Consider the following 18,763-nt stretch of genomic DNA (forward strand, 5'->3'; position numbering starts at 1 on the left):
GACGTGCAGGTCAGGTGAATTGGCCATGCTAAATTGCCCATAATGTTAGGTGCATTAGTCAGAGGGAAATATGGGGTAGGGGAATGTGCCTGGGTGGGTTGCTCTTCAGAAAGTTGGTATGGACTTGGTGGGACGAAGGCCCTGTTTCCATACTGTAGTTTAATCTAATCTAATCAAACGTAAGCCAACTTGATTTGCTGCACACAGGCAAGAAATGGCAGAAAGCACTGATGGATGTAGCAAAGGCTACATTTCTTGACATCATCAGTAGCAGTCATAGAGTTACAGATGTACAGCACGGAAATAGACCCTTCGGTCCAACTCATCCATGCTGAATTAATCTAGTCCCATCTGCCAGCACTGGGCCCAGATCCCTCTGAACCCTTCTTACTCATATACCCATCCAGATGCCTGTTAAATGTTGTAATTGTACCAGCCTCCACCAACTCCTCTGGCAGCTCATTCCATACACGCATTACATTCTGCTTGAAAAGGTTGCCCCTCAGGTCTCTTTTAAATCCTTCCCCCCTCATACTAAACCTATGCCCTCTAGTTCTGGACTCTCCCACCCAAGGGAAAAGACCTTTGTCTATTTATCCTACCCATGCCCCTCATGATTTTATAAATCTCTATAAGGTCACCCCTCAGCCTCCGACCGCTCCAGGGAAAACAGCCTCAGACCAGCTTCAGTAATCCAAGATGGAAGAGGATGAAAAAATCGTGGCTATAAGAGTTGCTCCTTTTTTGAGGTATTTTAGGAGTTAGAGGTGATTTTCTCAAAGTCCAGGAGCACTAATTACTGTTTTATGAGCTGTTGCATTGTTTTGGAACTTTTTGGGGGGGGGGGGGTGAAGAGAGATAAATACAACAGCACTATAAAAAAGAGGAAGGGAGACAAAAGGTTGAGACCCCATGGTCAGTAGTGGTGACAATAGTTGTGAAAATATGCTCCAGAACAGGCAACTTTCCTAGCAATGCTATTCTAATAAATCTTGGGGAGATGGCAGCATATCACAGTAATGTCACTGGATTAGTAATCTAATACCGCTGGATAATGTTCTGTCGACAGGAGTTCAAATCTCACCATTGCAGATGATGAAATCTAAAATTCAATAAAAATTCTGGAATAAAAAGCTAGTTTGTCATATAAAACTAATTAATACTCATTACTACCTCAAATAAAATCTTCTATCATGTGACGGAAATATGTCACCCTTACATTGTCTGGCCTACATAAGACCATAAGATATAGCAGCAGACTTAGGCCATTCGGCCCAAAGTCTGCTCCACCATTCAATTATGGTTGAAATGTTTCTCAGACCCATTTGCCTGCCCTCTTCCCATAACCCTTGATTCTCTTACTAATCAAGAACCTATGTCCTGTCTTGAAAACACTCAATGACTTGGCCTCCATCCCTCTGTGGCAATGAACTCCGTAGATTCATCACCAGTTGGCTGAAGAAATTTCTCCTCACCTCAGTTCTAAAGGGTCATTCCTTCACCTTGAAGCTATGGCTTTGGGTCCTATTCTCTCCTATCAGTGGAAATATCTTTTCCATGTCCATTCTATCCAGGCTTCTCTGTATTTTGTAATTTTCAGTCAGATTCACTCTCATCCTTCTAACCAATAGTCCTCAACAGCTCCGCATTTAACAAAGTCCTTCATCCCCAGGATCATTCTTGTAAGCCCCCTCTGGAAACCTCCAATACTAGCACATCCTTCCTCAGACACAGGGCCCAAAACTGACCACAATATTCCAAATGCAGTCTGATCACGGCCTTGTACAGCTTCAGGCATACATCTCTGCTCTTGTATTTTCGCTCTCTTGAAATGAATGTTAACATTGCATTTGTCTTCCTAAATGAAAACTGAATCTGCATGTTAACCTTAAGACAAACATGAACTAAAACTCCCAACTCACTTTGTGTTTCAGATTTCTAAATCCTTTCCCTGTTTAGAAAATAGTCTATGCCTCTGCTCTTCCTACCAAAGCGCATAACCTCATATATTCCAACCTTGTATTCTATGTGCCTCTTCTTTGCACACTCTCTTAGCCTATCCAAATCCGTCTGCAGCTTCCTCAACAGTGTCCGTCCAGTCATGTGTCATCTGCCAACTTAGCAACAATGCTCTCAGTTCCTTCATCCAAATCATTAACGTTTAATGTAAATAGTTGTGGTCCCAACACGGATGCCTGCGGAGCTATACTAGTCATCTGCTGCCATCCTTTATTCCTCTGCTTTTTGCCAGTCAGCCAATCCTCTATTCATGCCAGTACCTTGCCTGTAACAGGTTAGGGTCTATCTTAGCAGACTCCTGTGTCAAAGGCCTTCTGGAAGTCCAAATAGACCACGTGCACTGGGTCTCCTTTATCTAACTTGTTTGATCTCAGAATTCTAACGAATTTATCAGGCATAACATCCCCTTGATAAAGCCATGCTGACTCAGCCCTATTTTACCATACACTTCCAAGTACTCTGCAAATTCATCTACAATAATGGACTTTAAAATCTTACCAATGACCAAAATTAGGTCAACTGGCCAATAGTTTCCTGATTCTACATGCGACTCCAGACCCACTGCAAAGAGATGAGATTGACTCCTAACTACAATTAGGGATAAGCAATAAACGCTGGGATGCCCACATCCCATGAACCTAGAACAACTGAGATCCACCTGCATGAAATTTGTCCAGGAATGTCCTGACCATAAACCCTGGACAAGGCCATACTAGTTAATTACTACCACATTAGTGCTCCCTCAGTTATATGCAAAATGACAGAAGGTACTGTTAACAGTGCTAAAATGTAGCACTTACTCAGCAATAACCTCTTCATGAATGTGCAGTAAATTTCCAAAGCTCCAGGCCTCACCTCACCTTGAACCCAACTGGAGAGGTGAAAGTGATGGCCCTTGACATTAAGCAGTAATAATCCCAATGTAGTAGGAAGGAACTTCGCAAAATTGAAGGAAATGGGAAGTTGAGGAAAACTCGCTACTTCTTGGAGTCAAACCAAGCAGAAGGAAGATAACTGGAGCTATTGAAAGCCAATCATTTCAGCTCTGGGACATTACTGCAGGAGTTCCTCAGGGTAGTCCCCTTAACCTAACCATCTTCAGCTGAGAGACCTATTAATCTAGCATAAAGTCAGAAGACAGCTTGTTCACTAATGACTAAATACTAATTGCAACCCCTCAGAGAAGTCTGCCCATTGCAGCCATACATTGTACTTAACAGCCTTATTGTTGACAAAAACAACTATGCTAAACAGAGGCGAGCAACGGGCACTTCTAATAAACATGAACCTTGCTATCTCCCATTACATTCAATGGCATCACTTTGTCAAATCTCTCAATATCAGCCAAAACCTGAACTGGACCAGCCATATACATACAGTGGCTATAAGAGCAAGTCAGAAGCTGGAAACTCTGTGGTGAGTAACCCCACCTCCTGATTCCCCAAAACACATCCACCATCTGTAAGGCATAAATCAGGAGTGTAATGAAATACATACCACTTGCTGGGATGAGTACAGTTTCAACAATACACAAGCAGCTTATCATCATCCAGGACAGGTAAAGCAGCATAACTAGTATTTCATCCATTATCTTAACATTCAAAGTTTTCATTGCTGACATATCTACAAGGTGAACTGCAGCAACTTGCCATGGCTATTCTGACTGCACCTTTATTTTGCAGAATAAAGACAGCAGATTTATGTGAACACCATCACCTAAAAGTTCCACTTCAAGGCTTAAATCAACTGACTCGGAACTATATCACAGGAGTTGCAATGTTCTGGAATTCCCTATCTAACAAGTTTGTTGGTCTACGAGTATGATATGGACCACAGCACTTAAAAAAAGACAGCACACCCCCAACATCTCCTAATAAATTAGGGATGCTCACAAAAGAGTGCAGAATATGGAATTTAGCCTTCATGCAGGCTCCACCTTTTATAGAATAGTGCAACATTAGTGAACACATCACTTTATCAAAATTGCAGAAAATCTCATCATGTTCGTTGACCTAATTATTTACCTCTCGGACAGAGATGCTCTGTTCTACCACTATTTCCATTTCAGGAGTCATATGAAGACTGTCCCCAACAGAGAAGTACAAGAACAGCTAAATAGAGGAATTAAAAACAAAAATCAATTAGAAATGATACGAAAGTATTTTTGCATCAACAGTCAAGAGTCCAAGAAAAATCTGATGTAAGTGAACTTGCTGTCAGAAAATACACATTATTACAAATTTTGTGAGATCGCTATGCTCTGGGACTCTAAGGATATTGGTCGAATGAAATGGGTCATATAACCTGCCTGAATTCAGCCCAACCACAAGGCTCAATAGCTTAGATATTGGTTGCCTATGTTGATATAAGTGGTAGAACATGTAAGACATTGATACTGGTGGACAAGGTCAGTAGTATCTGTGCTAACTGTATGAAGTAAACTGTTAGACTTCTGACGACAGGCATTAGGAAAGTGGGACTTCACAAATATTTATGTTAAGTGCTCGATTTAATTCTAAAATTGTGAATGGGGCTGGGTTCTTCAGAATATCCAATTAGCATATCTACATGGACACAATATCTTTGTGGTTTACATAACCATGGGGATGGATCTTAAAAAGAATAGAAGTCAACAGGAAATGCTCGAGATTGTAGACGGCAGATTTCTGATGGTACGCATGAATCTCATAGTAAGGTCAGTGTGGAAGAATTGGCAGGGGTGGAGAGAGAAAGACACTGGTAAGAGCACAATGGGGGAAAATCGGAGGGGTGGGAAGTGGGGGTAAAGAGAAGGGAGCGGGGCAGGGGGGCAGGGGGGCGGGGGCGGGAGCGGGGCGGGGGGGGCGGGGGGGGCGGCAGGGGGGCGGGAGCGGGGGGACGGGAGCCGGGCGGGGGGACGGGAGCCGGGCGGGGGGACGGGAGCGGGGCGGGGGGACGGGAGCGGGGCGGGGGGACGGGAGCGGGGCGGGGGGACGGGAGCGGGGCGGGGGGACGGGGATGAACAACAATAGACAAACAGAGGCAGACTAAAGGAATTTTGTTTTTACTATTCAATGCTCAGTAGATAGATAGAAACTTGAGCCAAACAGAAGAAACAAAGTTTCTGAAGTTTTAACTGAGACCAGAAAATTGTCCTAGTTTTAGCTGGAGGGAGAAACTTACACAGCAACCTCACCATAGAAGTCAGCCCTCAGATTAGAATTAATAACTGGAGAAGGGAAAAGGAAGAGAACGATTGGGAGCAGAGAAGAACTTTGAACATGTTTCAACAGAATAAAGTGTCCATTTAGAGAGCAGAGAAAAGTACAACTGTGGTAATAGTTCTAGCGGTCCCATGGGATATTTTCTGGAGTTTCAGTATAGATTGCTGACAAACATTATGTTAGCTAACGTTGGTTTCAACTGGTTGATATAGTAAAAGTCTTAAAACTTGAAATCTTGTGATGTGAACTTTTCAATGGGTCACTAGAACTCAAGTATGTTTTAAAGTCATTTTAAAGATTGTAACAAGATGCTGCTGGATGTTTGAGGACTGACAACACTTTCTGTTTCTTTATAGCTGCAAAATATTTCAACACCATATAGCCATAAATAAGTCAGGGCAAAGATACAATGCTGACAGATTAAATTCAAGATCAAAAGAAAGAACTGATGCTTAATTAAGAATATACTCTTAGCAGTGACAGTTTAAATTTATGAAACAGCATTATCTAAAACATGCAGAAGACAGCCTTGACCTTTCTCCTTACCTGTGTACCTTTTGGAGTATGGCCAGGAAAAAGTACCAAACTGCTTCCTGTTTTCAGTCCAATGCCCTTCACAGTCAAATCCTCACAGACTATAAATTAAAGAAAATGCACGTATCAGGATGTAAACTGATATCTTACAACCGCGGCAGTATAGTGGAGGAGAGACAACACCACCAATGAGAAATCTGGCATTAATTCAGGACACCAGAGATATTCCTAAAATCAGATGGTGAATGGCTTACTATATTTCAGGCAGTAATCACCCACCTGGAGGGAGTAGCTTTCCAGTTCTGTCAATTGGTCTCAAACAGGTTCCATCTACTGTAAAATAAAGAAGGGTAAATTAAACAGATCAAGACATAGCAGTTGTCAATACACATATTAAAAGCTGACCTTTTAATTGATTTATTTGGAAAAGCTTCTATTTATCTCTCTACTCCCCTACTGCTGAATGTGGAACTGAAGCATACAGATCAACAAGGTTCAAAGATACTTAGTCTGCAATAAGTTATAGAAAACAGCAAGAATTATATCTTTTCAACTTAAGGAGGACCCAAAGCAACATACAACTATAAAGTGCTATTGTTATGATTCTTGACACCCAGATAGCCAAAGTTATTTTACAATCTGGCTAGGAACCAGTAGCAAAATTTAAGCAAAGTGAGAGATCCATGGGATATGCAAAGAGAATAAAGCCATAAGATTGCAATGTTTTGAACAAATAACAATAAAATTTGCTATATTAGAACAGTAAAATACTTACAATACATGTATGTCTTATATTCAAACACTGAGAATTAACATGTAACTCAAATAAATAATCATAGGATCATGGAGACCCTACAGTGTAGAAACAGGTCATTTGGCCCAACAAGCCCACAATGACCCTCCAAAGACTATCCCACCCAGACCCATTCCCCTACTCTATATTTCCCGTGACTAATGCACCTAACCTACACATCTCTGAACACTATGGCAACTTACCATGGCCAATTCACCTAACCTTTGGATTGAGAGAGGAAACCGGAGCATCCAGAGGAAACCCAAGCAGACACACGGAGAATGTGCAAACTCCGCACAGCTTGAGGCTGGAATCAAACCTGGTTCCCTGGCGCTGTGAGGCAGCAGTGTTAACCACTGAGCCACTGTAAATCGACAATGATTCAACAACTCACATCTAATAGCAAACGTGATCAAATCAGATCCCACAGAATTTTCAGAATTCCCTAAGATGTTACTGACATATTGGCTCATCAAATCTCATTAAACTTCACAAACTATCATAATTCCTCACTTTTGCTGATATAGCTTTCAAACCCCCTCTCAAGATCTTTTCCATCACAGGTTGCCTCAATAGTTTTTCCCATTTTGGTTGATCACGGTGGCACAGTGGTTAGCACTGCTGCCTCACAGTGCCAGAGACCCGGTTATTCAATTCCCGCCTCAGGCAACGGTCTGTGTGGAGTTTGCACATTCTCCCCATGTCTGCGCGGGTTTCCTGTGGGTGCTTCAGGTTCCTCCCACAGTCCAAAAATGTGCAGGTTAGGTGAATTGGCCATGCTAAATTGCCCGTTGTGTTAGGTGAAGGGGTAAATGTAGGGGAATGGGTCTGGGTGGGTCGTTCTTCAGAGGGTCAGTGTGCACTTGTTGGGCTGAAGGGCCTGTTTCCACACTGTAAGTAATCTAAACTAATCTAACCTTCCTTTGTTGGGTGTACATTCCTTTGGTCTCAAAAACTGTGCTCCCTCGCAGACACAACTCTAGTTTTGCACAAACTGAGAGGTTCACCAAGCCAATACAACTCCAAGGTTTTTCTGAGCTCTAATATCACTCAGTTTCATCCAGTATACACTGCTTGTGAGCTTTTCAAACTGCACTCTCAGCTTTGCTGAATTTTTAATGGCACATGGCTTGTTCTGGAGCTTCTCTTCTTCCACAGCTCCCTTGACGTCCCTGAGCTCTCATTAAACAGAGCTACTCAACTACTGCAGGACTTGAGTCAACATTACACAAAACTTTTACAATCAGAAGCACAAATAACACGTAGCCTACAATTGCTCCAACTAACGACAGAATTACTACCTGTCCCCTCTGACCTCACCTTCAGAGACACCCGAGTGACCTATTGAAAGCCTTGCAGTTGGCCCCTCGCCTATTGCTGGCCACACAGCAATTCTCGGAACTGAATAAGCTCTCAATGCTGCAGTTCATAGAGGGCTAGCTTCTGAGCACAAAAATGCTCACAAAAAGAATGATTCATAGTTTCATAGTAATAGAAACAGGAGTAGGCCATTTGGCCTGTCATTCATTAAGATCATGGCTGATCTATCCATCATCTCAGCTCCTCCTACCTGCATTTTCGCCATAACCCTTAATTCCCCCATCATGCAAAAATTCATCTAACTGTGTCTTAAATATATTTAATGAAGCTGCCTCTCCTGCTTCCTTGGACAGAGAATTCCATAGATTCACTACCCTCTGGGAAAAGCAGTTCCTCCTCATCTCTGTCCTAAATCTACTCCCCCTAATCTTGAGGCTATGTCCCCAGTCCTAGTCTCACCCAACAGTGGAAACAACTTGCCTGCCTCTCTCTTACAGAAATATATAAAATTATGAAAAGGATGGGTATGAGAGCCCCTCTCATGCTTCTAGTGAGTACAGTCCCAGGCGGCTCAACCTCTTCTTATAGGATAACCCTCTCATCTCTGGAATCAATGTGGTGAACCTCCTACGCACTGCCTCCAAAGCCAGTATACCCTTCCTTAAGTAAGGAAACCAGAACTGCGTACCAATACTCCAGGTGCAGCCTCACCAACACCTTGTATAATTACAGCAGAACCTCCCTGCTCTTAAAATCAATCCCTCTAGCAACGAAAGCCAATATTCCGTTTGCCTTCCTGATTACCGGTTGTACCTGCAAATCAATTTTTGGTGATTCATGTATGAGCATTCCTATATCCCTTTGCACAACAGCATGCTACAATCTTTCACAATTTAAATAATACTCTGATTTGCAAAGTAGATAACCTCACATGTACCACACCATATCACATTCGTCACAGGCCAGAAAGCAGGATAATGGATAAGATATTGAAGCCAATCTTTATGTAATCACAATCAGTTAATGAAACGTTGAAAGCATGTACCTCAAAGCTCAACCACTCACATTTCCACAATCACTTACTTGCTCAAACAAAATCACATACTGAAAAAAAGTCCTACTTTTATGTAGGAATCACTGGAGTCAATGAACACTGGGGAAAAACACACTAGTGGATCTGATGCCAAAATCAGATCAATCACAATATTATTTTTGAAGAGATGCTACGCAGTCCATTGCCAAAGAGGAGAAAATTCATTCATGAGGTAGTGATATTGGACAGGCTGTCTGCAAAAAAGTAGACAGGGCACTGGGATCAGATAAGTTGTAACCAGAATACTGAGGGAACCGGAATAAAGTGTGCAAGGGCACTAACAATAATCTTCTACTTCCTTAGACTCAGAATAGTACCACAGGAGCAGAGAATTGCAAATGTTATGTTCTTATTCAAAAAAAGGATGAGCGACAGAACTGCAGACCACTCAGTTTAACTTAGGTGGTTGGAAAGCTTCAATAATAATAATTTGGGACAAAATTAATAGTCACATGAACTAATGCAGGTTAATTTAAAAATTCATGCTGGCTCTCCTGAAGAAGTGAAAATCATGTTGAACCAAGTTGCAGCATCTCCTCTACTGTGATCTGGACTGTTCCCAAGATATCACCACTAACTTCCACAAGTTTCCACGCTAAATACAGAGAAGAAATATTCGTTGATGACCTCTGTTATCTTCTGCGGTTCTACACATACATGTCCATTTTGCTCCTTGAGGGGCCCTATTTTTAGTGAGCTTTGAGAAGATTTGTAGCTCAGGTTGAGGTTCTGGATGTAGGTTTGCTCGTTGAGCTGGAAGGTTCATTTCCAGACGTTTCATCACCCTACTAGGTAACATCTTCAGTGGGCCTCCACGCAAATGACTTTACATTAACGTTGGTGAAAAAACTAGACCTGCAGAAGAAACTAGACAAACTTACACTAAATAACAACACTGACAATGCAGAAGCATGGATAAAAAAAAACTTATCTGACCAACCCTTAACAGACACAGAAAAAGACGTCTTAGTAAGAGGATTAAATTACAACTGCCAGGATGCAGACTAGAAAGATTTCTTAGCAGCATTAGAAACAATACTAAAAGACAACCAACTCAGAGAGGAAATTCGGCAAGTCACCATACAGGTAGTCACACCAACATTAAGCAGAAACAAGGAAGGAAACACACTCAATACACAAGAAAGGAAGGCACTAGAAAGACTAAAAAAAGATAAAAACATTATTATCCTACCTGCTTGACAGTCATTCTAAATTGAAGAGACTACATTGAAAAAGCGAACACACTACTTACAGATACCAAACACTTACCAACAAGTAATGATAGACCCGACCCCATAACTAGAGAACCGAATCACAGCTTTACTCAAAATCTTCATAAATCTGGAGACATAAATAAGACGGACGTCCAAAAAATGAAACTAGATGGATCCAACACACCATGCTTCTACGGATTACCCAAAATTCACAAACCAGGAGTCTCACTCAGACCCATAGTCTCATTACCTGGAACACCAACTTACAGATTAGCCAAGGAGCTACACTGAAGATTAAAACACTTAGTTGAAGACTCACGCCACTCCATCCACTCCACCCAAGAACTCCTAAAGACCAAAGGCATTAAGATAGAACAGGATGAAATAATTTTCTTCTTTGATGTAACAGCTCTGTTTACATCAATTAACATTAACCTGGCCAAGGAAACACTGACTACACTATTAGAAGACCCAAAGGCACACACTAAACACCAACTTCTTCAGCAAGGACAATATCGTCAAGCTAGTGGACCTACGCCTTACCACCCACTTCACCTTCAACAACAAAACCTATAGACAAACCAACAGAACACCCATAGGATCTCCAACATCAGGGTTCTTAGCAGAGGCAGTAATGCAGAGATTCGAACAAACAGCTTTGCCAACCATCCAACTCAAGCTTTGGGTCTGCTATGTGGATGGCACCTTTGTCGTCACTAAACAAAACAAATTAGAGGAAACTTTCAAGACCATCAATAATATCCTTACTGCCATAAAATTCACTAAAGAGGAGGAAAACAACAACAAACTGCCACTCCTAGATGTCGCAGTAGTGCGAACAGCCAATGGACAACTTCAAACCAGTGTCTACAGGAAAACAACACATACAGACCAAATATTGAACTACAGAAGCAATCACCCCAACATCCACAAACGAAGTTGCATCAGAACATTATTTCAATGAGCCACCACACACTGCAGCACAGAGGAACTATGCAGAGCAGAGGAAGACCACCTATACCGTGTATTCAAAAAGAATGGGTACCCAATGAACACAGTCCGCCAATTTCTCAGCAACAAACCCAAATAAGCAGACAAAACACGTCCAGAAACCCTAGCCACTCTCCCCTACATCAAATGACTGCCGACTACTCAGACTCCTTGGCATCAAGGTAGCCCACAAACCCACCAACACACGAAAACAGCAGTTAATGAACTTGAAAGACCCTATACAGACAACAAGCAAAACTAATGTAATTGACAAAATACCATGCAAGAACTGTAACAAACACTATATTGGACAAACAGGCAGAAAACTAGCCACCAGGATAAATGAACATCAACTAGCCACAAAACGACATGATCCTCCCCCACTAGTTTCCTTACATACAGATAAGGAAGGACACCACTTCAACTGGGATAACACATCCATCTTAGGACAAGCCAAACAGTGACATGCAGGAGAATTCCTAGAAGCATGGCACTCCAACCGGAACTCTATCAACAAACACATTGAGTTAGACACCATCTAACACCCCCTGAGAAAAAGAACAGGAAATGACTTCATCAACCCAAAGAAACCCAAACATATAAATAGAAAGCAGGAATCATGTACATTGCTTCATCTGGAGTCCCACTGAAGATGTTACCTAGTAGGGTGACGAATCGTCTGGAAATGAATTTTCCAGCTCAGCGACCAAACTTACATCCAGGGCTCTATTCTCTTTCTAGTTATTCTTTTTCCTTTAATGTACTTAAATAATCTCTTTGGATTCACCCTAATCTTCTCAGCCAAGGCTATCTCATGCCCCCTTTTTGCCCTCCTGATTTCCTTCTTCAGTAAACTCCTGTACTCCCCGAATACCTCCAGGGATTCCCTTAATCCCAGCTGCCTGTACCTGAGATATGCCTCCTTTTTTCTGGTCAAAGCCTCAATTTCTCTCGTTATCTGCGGGCTCCCTATTCCTGCCAACCTTGCCCTTCACCCTCACAGGAACATATAGACCTTGAACTCTCACTATCTCACTTTTAAAGGTCTCCCACTTGCTGGAGGTCCCATTGTCTGCAAACAAACTATTCCAATCAACCCCTGCAAGCTCCTGTCTAATTCCATCAAAATTTGCCTTGCCCCAGTTTAGAACTTGAACCTGTGGACCAGTTTTGTCCCTCTCCGTAACTATTTGAAAATTAATAGAACTATGGTCACTGGGCACAAAGTACTCCCCCACAATCACCTGCCCTGCCATATTTCCCCAAGAGTAAGTCAAGTTTTGCCCCTTCCCGAGTAGGATCCTCTATATACTGCTTGAGGAAACATTCCTGAACACACTTAAGAAATTCCACCCCATTTAAGCCCTTAACACTCTGGCAGTCCCAGCCTATGTTAGGAAAATTAAAATCCCCTACGATGACACCCTATTGCTCCTGCAAGTCTCTCTAATCTCTGTGCACATTTGTTCCTCTAATTCCCATTGACTATCTGGGACCTATAGTAGAACCACAATAACATCACCATCCCCTTCTTACTTCTTAGCTGTATCCACAAAGCCTCACTGGATGATCCTTCAGTTAGTTCACCTCTGACCACTGCTGCAATACTGGTCTTAAATCAAAAAATACATCCAGCTCCACTCTTTGTACTGTTGTGAATATGTATTTATATTTCAAGACTATCTGGACATGTTCGTGATTGAAGGTTTTGGGGGGCGGGGGTGATTTATTGGAAATGAAGCCAGTAATTTAACATTTACTGTAATCCACCTGCTATTTTTAGTGGAAATCAAGCAACTTTGGAGAAGCAGCTAAGCAGCATTTTCAAGAAGATAAGAAACAGGTTTATTTTAATTACAGGGAAAACATAACTCCAACAAGATCCACGAAACATTCTGGAAATGAAAATCTGTTCTACAGATCCAAGAGTCAGAATGTAGAGAGGTCATCCTGGAAACTGAAGGATCTCTCCTGAAATGATTTTTTAAAAAGCAGCCTTCAATAAGTTACCAACCTGGCAAAACCTGAATTAGGGGACTGTGACCAATTTTCAACAACTGAATCTCACGTTCATTGAAATCAGAACCAGACATCTGTCATCTATCTATGGTTGACAGCAATTCAGCCTTGTTAACAGGAAATTCAGCAGAGATAAAAAGTCAACAACTTTTATCTTTAAGTTAATGATTCTTGGCTGACAAGAGTTTTTTTCTTTTATGTTTGCCTTTTTTTAAAAAGGAAGAAACCATCATCTTTGCAGAGGTTCTCCATTTTGTGTGGTATGAACGTATCGATGAGTGAGATGAAGGGGGCATATTATTAATGTCAGATCATAGCTTCAGTCTCAACCAAATTCCACCACTTGCTTTCACAATAAGCTTTGTTCACAATGAATAGCTTATTTTCAGCTCGTTTAGGAAGTCTGAAAGACATTACTTCTGATAGTAGCACTAAAGACAAGCAATTGAATATTTTTGTACTTGAATCAACATTTACATTAACGGTGCGACTGGAGAAGTAGTGGACCCTCATGAATGTACCCCTCTTATCACAGTCATTAACAGTACAACAAATCAACACAAGAAACACTTAGGACTATTTTCAGCTGGCCTCCGATGGTAAAATAAGTTCTCTCAGGATCAGAGGTGATAAGAAAATTGCCATTACCTATAAAGATATATGTTACCTTGTTCATCTTTCAACTTTAGCTTCTCAATGGCATTTGCTTTGATTTCCGAAACCAGCTGCAATATAAATGAAAAATTCATAGACATTATCAAAGGAATTACATGCCTAAAACAAAAGCCTGCAGTATATAGGTTTTACAGTTTTGAAGGTGCTAAGGCACGGGAGGGTTATCAGTGAACATGTGACACCAAATCACACAAGGTCATATTAGAACAAATTAATAAAATTGATTAAAAGATGCAGGTTTAAAGAATAATTTAAAAGCAAGATATGGAGGGCTTTGTGCCATAGTGTCATAGAGATGCACAGCACAGAAACAGACCTTTCGGTCCAATTCGTCCATGCTGACCAGATACCCAAAATTAATCTAGTCCCATTTGCAGAAGTGGGGGAGGCTGATACAATTACTGCATTTAAAAGGCATTTGGATGGATATATGAATAGGAAGGGTTTAGAGGAAGATGGAACAAATGCTGGCAAATGAGGCTAGATTAGGTTAGGATATCTGGTCGGCATGGACGAGTTGGACCGAAAGATCTGTTTCCATACTGTACATCTCTATGACTAGCACTTGGCCCACATCTGTCTAAACCTTTCCTAATCATATAACCATTCAGCTGCCTTTTAAATGTTCTAATTGTATCAGCCGCCTCCACTTCTTCTGACAGCTCATTCCATACATGCACCACCCTTTGCATGATTAAGTTGCCCCTTAGCTCCATTTTAAATATTTCCTCCCTTATTCTAAACCTATGCCCTCTAGTTCTGGATTCCCTCAACCCAGGAAAAAAAACTTGTTTATTTACCCTATCCGTATCCCTCATGACTTTAGAACCTCTATAAGGTCATCCCCTCAGCTTCTGATGCTCTAGGGAAAACAGCCCAAACCCTCCAACCCTGGCAACATCCTTGTAAATCTTTTCTGGACCCTTTCAAGTTTCACAACATCCTAAAGGAAGGAGACCAGAATTGCACACAATATTCCAAAGATGGCCTAACCATTACATTTAATTCAGAAACAGTATACTAGATTTACTTGATTGAGTTTGTTCACCTAGGTATCACTTGTACAATAGCATTAAATAAAACAAATACAATGGTAACTTTGCAACAAATTTTACTTCAAGCAAATTAGCTATTTGGGCGCAGGCAACTGAATATCAAATTACAATTCTTTTTAAAGAAAATCAAAAATGAACCTATTTAAATGTACAGTCTAGTAATAAGGAAATCTTCCCTACTTGTAGCTGTGCACTGCAAACTGATTAAGTTACTACTAATGGGCTCATTATTAAAACTAGACTATATATATTATAGGGCACAATGTATGGTGTCTTAGTCATGGCTGCCACTTGTAATCCTCACTTGCAAATGTACAAAGGGCATGTTTCTCAGTTTCAAAAGATGGCTAATGAATTCTTGCTTGAAACAACACATTTGGTGAAAACAGTATTAGGATCAATTTTGACTGAGATACTGGAAGGCAGATACCTAGAAAAGACAAAGCTGACTAATACTGAGGAACAATACTCAAAGACAGGTCTTTGGTCGATAGCAATTTAAGCATGTTCCTGAAAAGCTGTTTACTGGCTTTCCCATACTAGAAGAGTCTCCCATTCTGAACTGTGGAAACAAAGAGTATCATAGTCACGTTTTTATATTGAAAAAAATAGAAATTGCTGGAAAAGCTCAGTAGGTCTGCTCAGTAGGTCTGGCAGCATCTGTGAAGAGAAATCAGTGTTAACAGTTCGGGTTTGGTGACCCTTCGGATGGAAAATGGGAGTTCATATGCAGAAAGTGGGGAGGTGGGGAGAGTGGATAAGGAAATATGATAGGTGGGGATGGAGCCAGAAGAGAGAGAACATCAGTTAGACAGACAAAGGAGTGGTTAACAAACTGGCTAGGCAGGTGAATAACAGTTAATGGAGACTGTTAGTGGCTAACAATGGCTGGTGTGTAACAGCAGACTGTGTGATACTCAGACCAGATTTTGGGGGATTGGATAAGGACATGCGAGTGCTCAAGCCCTAAAATTATTGAACTCAATATTGAGTCCGGAGGGCTACAGGATCCCCAGGCTGAAAATGAGGTGTTGTTCTTCCAGTTTGCACTGAGCTTCGCTGGAGCAATGCAGCAAGCCTGAGACAGAGATGTTGGCGAGGTAACAGGGTGGTGTGTTAAGTGGCAGGCAACTGGAAACTCAGGGTCTATTTTGGGAACAGAATGCTGGTCTTCAGTGAAACGGTCACCCAGTCTACACTTTATTTCCCCAGAATAGAGCAGACTACATTGTGAGCAGCAAATGCAGTAGACTAGATTGTGAGAAGTGTGGGTAAAGTGCTGCTTCATCTGGAAGATGTGTTTGGGCCCTTGGATACTGAGGAGGAAGTAAATGGATAGGTGTTACACCTTCTGCGGTTGTAGCAGAAGGTGCCATGAGGCTGCAGGGGGGTGTTGGGAATTAAGAAGAATGGACCAGTGTCCCAGAGGAAATGGTACTTGCAGAAGGCTGACAAGGGACAGGAGGGGAATGTGCATCTGGTGGCGGCGTCTCGCTGGCATTGGCAGAAATGGCAGCTAATGATCCTCTGAATGTGGATGCTGGTGGGATGGTAGATGAGGAGAAGGGGAAAGGAATTGTTGGGGAAGGAAGAGAAGGGCTCATGGTTGAAGTGCAGGAGACAGGCAAGAACCAGTTGAGGGCCCTGTCAACGATGGTGTTGGGGAATCCCCGGTTGAGAAAGGTGAACATTTTCAAGACTCCCTTGTTGCAGTTGGTATCATTGAAACGTATGCGATGGAAATGGAGGAACTGGGAGAATACAGTCTTCACAAGAAGCAGGGTGCGAGCATGTTTAGTGCAGGCAACTATGGGAATCCATGGGTTTATAGTGGCTATTGGTGGTCAGTCTATCCCCAGAAATAGAAACAGAGACGTCGAGGAAGGAAAAGGAGGAGTCAGAAATGGAATAAGGTGAAGGCAAGAGCCGGGTGGAAATTGGAAGTGAAATCAATAAATGTTTCCAATTCTGGACGAGAGCAGAGAGGCAGCACCAATGATATCATCAATATACTGGAGAAAGAGTTGGGGATGGGGGCCAGATTAGGACTGGAATAGAATTTATACAGGCTTGAGGGCTTCCTAGATCTCTGAGAAATAATCTGAATGTTTCATCTGTTTTGCCTTATCATCTTGTCAGCCTCAGAGGGCAAGAACAATAGGTACACCTGACTGAGCCAAAAATCTCAATTCCTTCACTAGGAACAGGTCAAAATTCTGGACCTCTTTACCTACCCGGGATGTGAGAGTACCTTCGCCATAGGGACTGCAGTGGCTCAATAAGACAGTCCACTTCCACTTTTTCAAATGTGACTAGGAGTGGGGAATAAATGCTGATCCCGGTTTCGCTGGCCAAACACCAAAAAATAATGCTTTTTTAAAAAGATATGATCCTCAAGACAGCAATCCAAACTGACTCACCCACTATGGAGCCAAGGGTGCCATTTCTTTTCCCTACTCTAATTGCTTGATCGTTAATTTGATGTGCCACACACATTTGAGGAAATTTTTTTTTAAGGAAGTTCTCATTATCAAAATGCTGCTAAATGGAAGCAGCTTGGATCAGTACACAGAATGCTACTTACAGTCTCCATGGTGACTGGAATGGTCACTGTTTTTCCTGCAATCTGCGAGAATTTCTCACCACAGTAATTCTTGACCTGCAGCCAGCTGCGGTCAGCTACAGTTATTGGCATACCATTCGATGAAAGAACACTATAAGGCAGTGGTAAAAATAGAGACTCATTCAGGTTTATTTTATAGACATTCATACACAAAAGAATCAGCTATTGTTCAGTTATTTTCTTGTGTACCAATTACAATTTTATGAAAACACCACTGTTAGTTATCCAACTTCCGAAATATCTTCAGCAACACTTTTGAATTGCACTGAATATTTTACTCCTTTCAAGTTTGAATACCATCTGTATCCAGTGTATCCTGTTATACAAGAGAGGCTGCAAAACTACTCGAAATTCCCACATCACCCCATAGGTCACTCACACAGACAATCAAGTCAGAGAAAAATTGCCCACATGAATAATGGAATAAAATAATGTGAAATGCTCTTCCAAACTGAGGCTGATAATATGCTCACCAACAACAAGTGAAGCAGACAGAGAACTTATGATTAAAGGAGCACAGAACTGGCTAAGTGCTGGCAGTGAAAGCACCACCAGGGAGTGTGGAAGCAAGACCCAGGAGCTGGAAGTTAGGTACTAAAAGCCAGGGGCTGAGGACTGTTGCCAAGGGCCAGGACCAGGAACAGGAACAGCCATTTTGTTGACATTAGGAGGAGGAAGTGGAGGGCTATTTTCCCCTGAAATGATCCACTGGGTTCAGGAGGGATTAATGATGAGGAAGCAAGTGCAAAGGGTTAGAGGAGACAGGAAGGTCGCAAGAGATCTGGATGGAGGAAGGGAGGCTGGAACTGTCTTCTGTCTTAGACTTCAAAGTAACACTCTTCATTACATATTAATACCAAATACTGCTATGCATGCTTATCACAGACGTACTAAGTCCAAACTCATAGTTGCATTAGGCCAGGACAATGCCACCTTCTTCATGTGCTCATGTCAATGTGCACATGAGACTTCCAATGCAGACTGCTAAATTCCCAGCAAGTGTATTATGATCTATCTCCACCTATTTGGTGCCATTTAATACTATAACATCATTACAGGGTCCTCTGCCTGTTCACAGCACCAGTAATACAAGTGCTACTTGAATGCTCTATCTGGGTGGGACAACTAGTTAATAGTTGAAAACAGTTGAATCATACATAAGATCATAAGACATAGCAGCAGAATTAGGCCAATGTTCTGGGGACAGGGGTTTAAATCTCACCAT

General features: G+C 41.8%; 1 protein-coding gene across 2 annotated transcripts in view; it reads right to left on the reverse strand.

Annotated features, from left to right (window-relative positions):
• The window catches only part of usp40 (ubiquitin specific peptidase 40), a 139,297-nt gene that overhangs the window by 37,327 nt on the left and 83,207 nt on the right, over window positions 1-18,763 (reverse strand). For both annotated transcript variants that reach the window (XM_072578553.1, XM_072578554.1), the window contains 5 exons: window positions 17,500-17,629; window positions 13,853-13,910; window positions 6,036-6,089; window positions 5,769-5,857; window positions 4,044-4,130 (listed from right to left, as the gene is read on the reverse strand). In XM_072578553.1, coding sequence (XP_072434654.1) covers window positions 4,044-4,130; window positions 5,769-5,857; window positions 6,036-6,089; window positions 13,853-13,910; window positions 17,500-17,629 — 418 coding nt within the window. The remainder of the gene's footprint in view (window positions 1-4,043; window positions 4,131-5,768; window positions 5,858-6,035; window positions 6,090-13,852; window positions 13,911-17,499; window positions 17,630-18,763) is intronic.

Source organism: Chiloscyllium punctatum, chromosome 10 (assembly GCF_047496795.1).
Source record: "Chiloscyllium punctatum isolate Juve2018m chromosome 10, sChiPun1.3, whole genome shotgun sequence".
In the NCBI taxonomy this organism is placed as follows: Eukaryota; Metazoa; Chordata; class Chondrichthyes; order Orectolobiformes; family Hemiscylliidae; genus Chiloscyllium; species Chiloscyllium punctatum.